Source organism: Chelonia mydas, chromosome 1 (assembly GCF_015237465.2).
Source record: "Chelonia mydas isolate rCheMyd1 chromosome 1, rCheMyd1.pri.v2, whole genome shotgun sequence".
Lineage (NCBI taxonomy): Eukaryota > Metazoa > Chordata > Testudines > Cheloniidae > Chelonia > Chelonia mydas.
The window spans coordinates 156,996,888-157,008,289 of record NC_057849.1 but is presented as its reverse complement, the minus strand read 5'-3'; the positions used below and the strand labels follow the sequence as shown (position 1 = coordinate 157,008,289).

The window sequence follows — 11,402 nt, the reverse complement described above, 5'->3', positions numbered from 1 at the left end:
TTACTGAGTATAGTGCTTACTTCTCTGAGTAGCCGAGCGGAAGCCAATGGGCAATATGTAGTGCTCAGCACTTCTGAAAATCAAGCCGCATATTTAGGTCCCTAAATATGGATTTAAGGAACTATCTTTAGGAATATATTTCTGAAAAGCTTGGACCAAATGTTTTTAGATCAAGGCAAGGCAGATGTCTGATTTTTCTTACTCAGAAAATAACTGGATATTTTCAAAAAAAAACATCATATTTCTATGTAGTGAAAAGCTCTTTGTGTATACTGCTTTGGATGATTTTCTCTTCTGGGGCCTGACTGTTCTGAGACTTTCCTGTTTAGCCACTCTAAAACCAGTGGTGAAAGAAAGCTGATCCAGTACGGCGTACTAGTAAGAAAGCGGCCGCCGGTACACAGCTGACCATACCAGCAGGGCCACTGATGGTGGAAGGCAAAAGGGGCAGATACCCCATGCCCTGGCAATTTAAAAGGGCTTGGGGCTCCTGGCAGCAGCTGGAGCCCCTGGCCCTTTAAATTGCTGCTGAAGCCCTGGGGCTCTCAGGCGCTGCTGCGGCTACCGGGGATGATTTAAAGAGTCAGGGGCTCCAGTGGTGATTTAAAGGACCTGGGGCTTCCGGCTGCCACTGCTGCTACTGCTATCATGCAAGTAGGTGGAGCCCTGGGCCCTTTAAATTGCCGCCAAAGCCCCGGGCGGCATGGGCCGGACTGTACGTGGCTTGGGGAGTCTGGCCTTCTGGGGGCCCAGAGCCACCCCCACAACCTTGCTCAGGACCCCACCACCCTGCAAACTGGTAAGCCTGTTAAGTTACTTTCACCCCGTCTAAACTCCAAGGGAATACAAGCAGTTGCTTCTGGCCAGCCTTGAGCTAGATAGGGAGTCACCGCCTCTGCCAGTGATATACCTCAAAACAAATATTTTCCTTTTTTTTTTTTTTTTTAAACCTAACTTTGGAACTGCTGTGTGAGTGTGTCCCTGATCACAGGATGTAATTCATTTAAGGCTGTACATTTCTTCATCTCTTATTGAGTATAGAGGAAAAGCAAAATCAGCTTCACTTTTCAGTCTCGCAACCGCATTTTAACCGGGACACAACAAGGCTAGGATTAAGATTGAGAGAAGAATTGCATCTTCGAGTTCCCCTTTCTCATTAGTTATAGATATAGTTGTTCCCAAATAAAATCAGGGCTTTGTCCAATGCCCGTCGATGTTACTGAGTATGGATTGGGCCTGAAAGCTGGGCATTCCCCCTATGAGCAAATTACACCACTGGAAACAACTTACCTTATAGTAGCTCAAACCTTAAAACCATTCCAGTTTTGACTCCATTTTCCCGGCGCTAATACTACCACTTCCTGAAGCAAATTCTCATACCTCTCCCTTAGAGCTCAGGAAGTACATAGTTTCAGTGACCAGAAAAATTACCCATAGAACCATCAAAAAGATTTTGGAGTGCATTTTTGGCATAGGAAGTCACGTACACAATGCCTGTTATCATAAATGGTAGTATAACCCAGTAGCAGTTGCAGTTAGAAGGTATGTTTTTAAAATGCTTTAAAAAGAAAATACAACTCTTAATCCCAGCAGCAAATATGGTAAATCTCATGCACTGAATACTACAGTTATGCTAGTCCTGTCTTTAGAGAGGAATTCTGCAAATGACATTATACCTGTATCCTGTGAGGGGCTGACACTGTAGCTGTCACTTTCCTTGTCTACTGATCCTGCAGCTCTGGGTGTTGGCAGCCTCCAATCTGTGGTGAGGGTGTGGGCTGATATAGTGGGATGGGGTCTGTTGAGAGTCCATTGACTAGCGTACCTGTTGCGAGCTGTGGGCCCAGTTTTTGCATTCCTTCTTGTAGTAGGATCTGTGATTGACAAACAGAGAATCTTTGCCATTAAGTTCTTAATTAGTCAATGAAAAATCACCAGCAGAATAACTGAAATGAAGTGGTGACTGAGATATTGTTAAAAAAAAAACTGATGAAAAGGAGTTAAGGATGAAAATGTGTTTCAGTGAAGTGCAGTGAGTACATCCCCAAATTAGGACATTTTCTTCACAGAAATTCGACGTGTTTATACAGTCACAAATGTTAAATAGTCTGGGAATGAAACAGGTAAAGGGATCCAACCCGTTCCCTACTGCCATTCACTCATTATCACTTCATATGAATCATAATAACTCCAAATTTATAAAATATAAATGAAAAGATTACAAATGGCTAAGAGATTATATGATCACATTTCCTATGCAAGGGATCTTGCTTAACGTTAACATACAATAGTATTACTCACTACCAAACCCCTATGTGTTTATTATTTATTTATTAGTTTACATTTGGGCTAGTATGTTATTAATCATGCATGCTAAAGGGCTGTTACCAGGTAGCTGAAAACATGGCAAATCGTAAAATCCTCCAAGTTCTGATGGTAAATTTATCCATAAAGATTCTTACAGTGTCTGAAAAAAATAAAATCACCCCAATTCTTCCTTAGAAATTAAAAAAAAAATCAACTATTTATGTTGGGCCTAAAATATTTTATTCTTTGCTGCTCCAGAGACAATCCATCCATCCTTCCAAGGGAGTGCAAGTAAGCTAACTGCCAAAATCGATTGCTTAGTCTTTATTGACATCATCAGTAGCACTGGGACAAAAACAAGGCTTGTTTTTCATCATATGTAGGGCCCTACCAAATTCACAGTCCATTTTCTTAAATTTCACGGTCATAGCATTTAAAAAATCTTTAATTTCATGGTTTCAGATACTTAAAACTTAAAATTCACGGTGTTGTAACAAAATATAATCATGTAAAGCCCTTAAGACTCAGTGTTTCTCTAACTGGGAGTTCTGACCCATAAGGGGGTCGCAAACTATTGTAGGGTGTGGTCACAGTATTGCCACCCTTCCTTCTGTACTGGTTTCAGAGCTGGACGGCTGGAGAGGAGCAACAGCTGGCCGGGTGCCCAGCTCTGAAGGCAGCACTGCTGCCATCAGCAGCAAAGAAGTAAGGGTGTACTTTTGTATATGTTTACCTTATAGTATAGAGTAAAAGTACACAAAAGACCAGATTTCATGGGGGACACCAGATTTAACGGTCTGTGATGTGATTTTCACAGGCATGAATTTGGTAGGGCCTTAATCATAAGCCAAAGGGAAAAGAAAAATCTTTAATTGGCAAATGGAAAGTGACTAAACCATCAGGGAAAGATTTTTCTTTTGAAGCTTCTATTAGTAACAATGGTGAGTAAAAGAATTAAACAGTGCTCTTTGACATTCAAATGGTAAGTCTGTTCTACCACTTCAGAGTGGGAGACTTGAACAGGAATGGGTTTAAGGATAAACCATCACTAGATACTGACTTTGAGCACTGTTTCTGAATCAACATTCCCTATGAAGCATTTACATCCTGTTACTTCAAAGGTGCACGTTATTTAATAATACAAAATGGCCATGCCTGTTTGACCTTCTATTTCAAATCCTCCTCCAAGGCAAAAGAAAAATACAAACTCAATGCCATTGATAAACATGGTAGCATGCCTGCTCTTTAGAACAAGGACAATAGTTAGATGGCTAGCCTGCTATCTTTTCATAACTAGATATTAATGTTGGAAATTATTAAGAGACTAGATTGTAAATTTTCAATCTACCCTGAGCAAGGCATGGTGCATAGGTGTGCCACCTCAGAAGCAGACTGAAGGGGGCGGTAGAGTTGGGTGCTGGGAACTGTGAAATTACTACACCATTAGCAGATATTTTCCTCCTCTGTGACAGCTGAGGTCTGCTGGATGGAGGGGCACAGCCTTGCCTCTGATCATTCCCCATTCCTGTCTGTCCATTGTTGCTGCTCTCGCCTAGTATGAATTGTGATATCAGTATTTGGATGGTCAGGAGTGGGGAGCAAGGGGGTACCTTGTGCCTCCTTATTCTCCTGTGTGGCTTTGTAAGGGTAACTCACATTCTCTGCAGATGTGAAATCCAAGAGGCAGTGGGTGTGTGTGGAAGATGCCCTCCACAAATTCCCTGTGTCTAACAGCTGCACTCTGCAATTAAACACTCATGGCTGGCCTGTGCCAGCTGACTCAGGCTCAGGGGCTCGGGCTAAGGGGCTGTTTAATTGAAGTGTAGATGCTCAGGCTTGGGCTGCATCACAGTTCTTTGCCATTTAGCAGTGTTCCCAGAGCTGGGAAGTGAGTAGCTATTCCTTGACTGGCATTTGGTAGCTATACCCTTTAGAAGATCTCAGCTAGCCCAGAATATCACAAATAAACAAACAATTGTATATGTTTTCAGAACCTTTCATCCTGAAGCATCCCAAGCCCTTTACAACCTACTGTGAAGTATATGCACAGTGCACCACTGAAACACAATCATCTCTAGCAGGAGAGGGCAACCCCCAACAGTACACAACAACACATAGCACAGCACTGGGCAGAGGACAAATTTTGGCCAAGAATATTGGAACTTGGAGCTCTTACAAAGAAAAATGCCAGTGGATCTTTGAAATCCATGCACGTCATGTAAGACCCTCAGTTTTTTGAGGTATCAAAGTCATCCCGAAGACATGACCTAAATCTCCTGAATCTTAGAGTACATTTCCCAGACTTAGCCTTAGAAATATCTTGAAACATGCACGAACTTTAAGGACCAAAGGTGAAATCATGGCCTTATTGAAGTCAGTGTAAGTTTTGCCATTGACTTCAATAGGCGGGGGCCGGGGGGAGAGGGGAAGGGCTAGCTCAGTGGTTTGAGCATTGGCCTGCTAAACCCAGGGTTGTGAATTCAATCCTTGAGGGGGTCTGGGACAAAAATTGGGGATTGGTTCTGCTTTGAGTGGGGGTTGGACTAGATGACCTCCTGAGGTCCCTTCCAACCCTGATATTCTATGATTCTAGGGCCAAGATTTTACTCCAGACTGTGACTGTCCCAGTGCAGGTGAGCAGCATGGGAGAAAAGTGCAAGAAGCTTTCCTCCTGCTGTGCAGGTGCCAGCTATAATCTTAGACCTTATGCTCCCTGAATGCAAGGAACAGAAGAGTCTAATCACTAGACTTCCGAAAGGAGACAGAACAAATGGAATGAAGGCCCTAGCAGAGCCCAGCTGGAATGTGGACACTGCAACAGTTGTACCCAATTTTTGTCTTCTGAATAAACGTTTAGATTTTAAACAACAATTGTGTTACAACTTGAAAAAGCATGATTACACAGACTTTTTGCAATCACATATATGGATTCTGATGGATGGATGGTCTCTGCATTTGTGGGGGGGGGGTTGACAATCTCAGATTTCCAGCTTGTTTGGAGAATTGTTATTTTAACAAATCTGTTTATATGCTGGTAGCTATTCATGGGGCTCAGCACAAACAGCTGGGCTGTTCTTCACTTGCAGCAGAGAAGGCTGAAAATTGCATATCCTTGAGCCCCTCAAATTCATTTAAATGAGTCTGTTAAGTTTGGGAAAAGCTACTCAAAATTCTAAGACTGGTGCTGTGCATAGCAGGGGTGCTAGAACAATTTGCACAGTGGGGGTGCAGAGAGCTACTGAACCAAACTGTACACCCTGAAAATGATGGAAACCACTTCAAGCCTGGGGGTGCAGCAGCATCCCCAGCATCCCTAGTTCCAGCACCTATGTTACTTTCCAGCACCTATGTTACAGTGTTACTTTCAAATATTCAAGGAATATTAAAATGCACAGTAAATATATTTAACACCTTTCCCACGAAATTTGCTGGGATGCATGTGAACCGGACTATTGGGCTTCATTAAAAGCCCATTTTAAGTACCAGTATTTCCATGGACTTCAATGGGCTTTGATTTGGAGGAGATAAGGGATGGAAAGTGTAAGTATTCTGGGGTGTTGCCCAGCCTCTAATCATCACAAGGAAAGACAAGTACTTTTGGAGTGCAGGATCTTGCAGCATTAAAGATAGTTAGATTTTAAAACACTGCAGGGTTCTATTATATTGTTCATTCTCATAATCTTGATTCTTCAATATAATAAACATCAATGACAGTATTTGATATTTGTATTTTCTATACCTCCTAGGAATTGTTTATATACTTCAAGTATGCCACATTACACCATATTACTATCTAGTAAGTAGTCCTTATATTTAATGAAATTTTTCCAATTATGCAGATATGGAACAAGTTTATAACGGAGTTTAGGAAGAATGTAGTGTAAGCGTATATTTATTAATTTTGTTGTTTAAATCATTGTAAGATGATCTCCACATGGATATAGCTGGGAAAATGGATTTAATACAGTAACTAGAAATGTAACTTTTCCAAAAATGCAGTAATCAGAAAATGTATTTCTCATATCCTAGAACATTAGGAACAATCACAGTTAATTGAGAAATGAAATAAAGATTGATTGCTGAGAAATAAATATCTATTAGCTATGAAAATCCACTAGAAACATTTGCTCAATAGATTCTAGATGTTAAAATGCAGCATAAAATTTCCTCTGAGGAATACTCAGGTCTGAATTACCTTAAATTACATCTACATTTTAACATGCAAAGGAAACTTTTACTGTATTAACCTTAATATGTACCTCTTTTACAGTGGGTCCAATTGTAAAAGAGACTATTTTCTGCTGCACAAAATAGTTTCCGCACTACATTCAAAATAAAGGCAATACCATGATAATATAAATACTGTGGTAATGATATCTGCTCTAGGTAATATAGTCTCTTTTATACTCACTTGTTCCTGGCCGGGCATCAGAAACATCAACCAATGGTCCAGTAGCTTGTGAGACAGACTGGTAATGTACTGTATGAGTAACTGTCAATGACTTCTGTTTAGATGTCTCTCCAAAATCAGCATCAGTTAATAACACTGTTGATCTGTCATCTATAAGCAATAGAAAATGAATATTAAAATAAAGAATCACATTTTTGTTGATCCTTAAAAATAGTTTAAGTCCTCAAGTTTACACAAAACTAAAGAAATGAGTATTGCCTGTGGGCCTTCATTTGTGATATGATGACTTTAAGGGACACAGATGGGCTTTTTGTGTATCCTTTTAGACACTCTCTATTGCCTGTAACGATCTTTTGCCTTAAGTACTTGGACTTTTTCCATTTTGTAAACACTGGTTCCTCTCGCCCCTTCACGTTTGTCATTAGCATAAGTGATTGTATCTGTGATGTCGAAAGCAGATTGTTAGCTCATTTGTGCTTTCTCTTCTGGCTAGCTTCGCCTCTGCAGTACCAGAACAAAAATACTGCAGCATTAGGGCCTCAATCCAGTAAAGCGCTTATGAACTTGCTTTAGTATCTGAACATTCTCGCGGAAGTGGGACAAATCTTGTGCTTACAGTTATGCACATGCATAAATGCTTTTGTGGTCTGGAGCCCATGGGCCAAATCTTGCCTCTTCCTTATGTTGCAAAGTTCCTGCAGCAGAACTGACTGGTGTGGGTCAGTGGCACAATAGGAAGAGGATTTGGAGAGCCTGGTGTAAGTGGTGTGGCTCTCCTGCATGCCACGGAGTACAGCTGAACAGAGGCTTCTTCCGATCTGCACAGCAGGATTGGTGGAGCGGGGTAGGGGAGGTAGTTAGACCCCAGGCCAAGGAGGGGAGAAAAGAACACTTGTGAATCCACTACTGCATGGATTCTCTGCAAAGAAACAGCAGAAGCCACTGTGGAGGATTCCTTCTGACTTTCCATACAGAATCTCCACCCCTCCCTGCACCAAGCCAGGCTATGTGGGGGAGCAGTTGATCCTGTGGCAGCTAGTAGCTTTTTTCTTTACGATTGTGATCACAGTGCTGTTTGGTTTTGGTTTTTTTTAAAAAGAAGCTATACAGAATGCAGAGTATTCTCAATCATACAAGATTTAATAATAAGTCCCTTCCTGCCCCCACTATAATCAGTGGTAATTCTTCCATTGACTTCACGCTTGCAGAACATCTACATTTGAATGCTTAGTGCTATCTGGGTTTAGTCTCCAGATTTTATTTTTACATTATTACAGTCTTTTTCATTTATTCTTAATAGCAATAAAAACCATGGGAAATTCCTGCTATCATACAATGTACAGCTTTTTAATGCATTTCTAAAGGGACTGCCAGCAATGGTGATTCTGTGAATTTACCCATCAGCTGTGGCTGATCCACTGCTTCTAACAATTGGTTTGGGGTTTTTTTCAACTGACAAGAGAACATTAATGTGAAAAATTCTGCACAGTAACATAAATGGCATTTTTTGCCCAAAAAAGGCCCTAAATAGAATGAACGTTATGAAACCAAATTATGCGGTCCCTGGAAAAGAGGAGCTCTTACTCCGGTCATGAATAAAACCTGCCAAAGCCTATGTAAAATCCTGTCAAAGTGCTGGCTTACTATTACTGCTTTGTGCAACACAGTCTATTACTGTGGCACCAATCACATTGCTGTAGTTAAGGAGCTAATGGCATTTCCATTATAAACCCCTATTGCCCAACTACTATAACTCAAGAGTGAAATCTCCCGATAGGATAAAACTTATCATAAAAAATTGCAGCACAGAAATGAACTTTGGAAACATAAAACTGGAAACAAAAATGTCCATGTTGCAGGTGATGTGTGGATCTTGTCTTCAAAGCAACCTCATAAAACATGAAACACAGAAAGGGCTGAATCCTCTGGTCCAGCCAAATCAAGCTAGCCTGGCACAGGATGTGATGGGACAATGTTAGCTCATTCTTCCCCAATCCTGGGACTGACTGGGAGCCTCAGAGCTAAGCTACATCCCTGCTGGCTCCACTGGTCCCCTCCCCTCTGACCACATCCTAAATGTAACCACAACATATGTGCTATATTACTGGAAGATTCCTCTATACAAGTGGAATCCTCTGCTGACCACTTAAGCCAACTTCAAGTTTGCTTTAGACTGCTTTTTGTCCAAAATGGTAGAAATCTGGCAAGATCAGCTCCCTCTGTGAGAGCCCTGCCATTTTGTATAGCAAGACACTCATTAGATCAGTTGTTTTGGCGAGGTTTCAGCCCCCATGTGGGGCTGAACTCTTAGGAAAATTGCTGGTTTTGTGAGATTTCAGATTCATCCCAGGCATAACTTAAGTTATTTATGGCTTTTGACCTGAAACCTGAATGACGGTGGTGAGTCTGGTTCCAGGAGATTTGGTATCCAACCTTCTGAAATGTAAAAGAGTTTAGCTTCAGGGTCCCAGTTTTAATGTATCTCAGTTTTTTTCTTATTTATTCAATGTAGCAGAATACAGAACAACTTTTGCTATAGTGAGGCAGATATATAATTAGGTCATTTTATGTAGATTTGGGTGGGAAACCATTTTCTAGACCTGCAAAAGTTTTAGAGATTTTTTAATTTTTTCTTGTCCCAAATTGGGGCAAAAAATTGAAATCTCAAACATAAGAACGGCCATGCTGGGTCAGACCAAAGGACCAGTTAGCCCAGTATCCTGCCTTCCGACAGTGGCCAATGCCAGGTGCCCCAGAGGGAATGAAGAGAACAGGTAATCCTCAAGTGATCCATCCCCTGTCGCTCATTCCCAGCTTCTGGCAAACAGAGGCTAGGGACACCATCCCTGCTCATCCTGGCTAATAGCCATTGATGGACCTATCCGCCATGAACGTATCTAGTTCTTTTCATTTCAGAAGTAGATCGTCTGAAAAAAAATTTGGATTGGGTCAATCAAAACATTTTATTTCAGTAATTTTGAAATGTTTTGTTTTAATTTCAACCTTTTACAAATAACCTCTTTTAGAACAAACAAATTCAAATTTAAAAACAAAAAATCATGTTGAAATGGAAAAGTAAAGTTTTCATGTTGAAAATGTCAGAATGGAACACTTCACTTTTTGCTGCCCTACTCTACTTTAAATTTGCTAGGGTTCCTTAAAGCTCAGAATGATTCATATGTAGAACAGTCTTCAATTCACTTTTCAACCAGGACAAATTATCTTGTAAATTAGGACCCTAGCCCTTTTTATGTGTAAAGGATGCAGTGCAAAGTCCACCATAAACATTTATTATATAAAGCAACATAAGTGCATTGACATTTTACCAATGGTCTCCATTGTGTCCCTCTCTTCAATCAGAAGCTGAGCTCTGGGAATATCTATGTGCATCCTTAGCGTCTGCTGCTGCTTGTTAAGTGTATCTGAGGTCCTGGTGTTCTTACTAAGCACAAAAGAGAGACAAACATGAAAACGCTCCCCATATGAAAAGATATTTAAGGATTTCCTTTTTAAAAATCCGTTCAACTTAAGATAATAAAATTACCATAGTCACCAAAATTCTCATACATTTCATTTTCTTTCATTGTACTTTGAAGCAAATAGGTGGTATTAATTTAAAGTATTTTGGTAGGGAGATGAGAAAAAGTAAGTGGGGCAAGGGACTGAGTCTGCCATTATTCAGTGGTTTATCTATCAAAAGCCCTTATTGAATCTTTTCGATGCAGTTGTTGAATATTGAAACTGATGGAAACAGTTATAAAGCTGCCATTTTTTTTGCATTTCTCAGATTTGGCTAATGAATCCTTGAGCTGACCAAACAGGTCAGTGGGAAGATGGTGTTTTATATACATTTCTCCTATTCATTAATTTTCAGCAATGATTTAAATCCTGAACATCATGAGAATTGGTAAGTTAAGAAATCAATCAAACATTCATTAGAATTTCCATTAATAGTAATGAATTGCATAAGGAAAAGTGAAGACTTTAGTTCTGTTGACATTGCAATAGTAAGAAATTATAGACCTTGTTAGCATTCATGGATTAACTCCTTTCATTGGATTTGGTATTTTAGAACAGGACTATAAAACAATTATTGTATCATCACACAAGCAATAACAATTTTAAAGTCTGTGTACCAGAAAATTACTCTGGGAATGAGCCATCTACTAATAAGCAAATGAAAATGGGTAATAAAACTGAGCAGCATAATCATATGCAATACAGAACTTGTGGTAAAATCCTCCATATTGCATTCACCCCTTTCCACAGAAATGCTAAAGGGAAGGAAGGAACTCTCCTTATGGGCCCCCCTGTTTTCCCTGAATCATTTTGTCAGAGGAATTCCCTCCCCTCACAAAACTAGCGGCAGTTCTGTCTCTAAACCCAACAGATCCAATGGGATCCACCAGAACTGAGCTAGGACATATCTGCCAGATTCTACTTTTCTAGTCTTTTCCCCACTCTGTCTATCTTAGGAATTATGGCCCCTATCAACAGTCTTTATTGTGTTTATTCTCACAACAGCCCTGTGAGGTTCATAGACTCTTCCTAGATTCTAAGACCTGAAGGGATCATTGTGATAATCTAGTCTCCTGTAGAGCACATGGCTATAGAACTTCCCCAAAATAATTCCTAGAGCAGATCTTTTAGAAAAACACCTAATCTTGATTTTAAAATTGTCAGT

At 40.3% G+C, this 11,402-nt stretch overlaps 1 protein-coding gene across 1 annotated transcript in view; it reads right to left on the bottom strand.

Annotated features, from left to right (window-relative positions):
* The window catches only part of DSCAM (DS cell adhesion molecule), a 603,664-nt gene that overhangs the window by 33,029 nt on the left and 559,233 nt on the right, over positions 1 to 11,402 (bottom strand). Inside the window, exons 29-31 of the mRNA XM_043538206.1 lie at positions 10,045 to 10,160; positions 6,719 to 6,868; positions 1,677 to 1,874 (exon numbers count right to left, since the gene is read on the bottom strand). Coding sequence (XP_043394141.1) covers positions 1,677 to 1,874; positions 6,719 to 6,868; positions 10,045 to 10,160 — 464 coding nt within the window. The remainder of the gene's footprint in view (positions 1 to 1,676; positions 1,875 to 6,718; positions 6,869 to 10,044; positions 10,161 to 11,402) is intronic.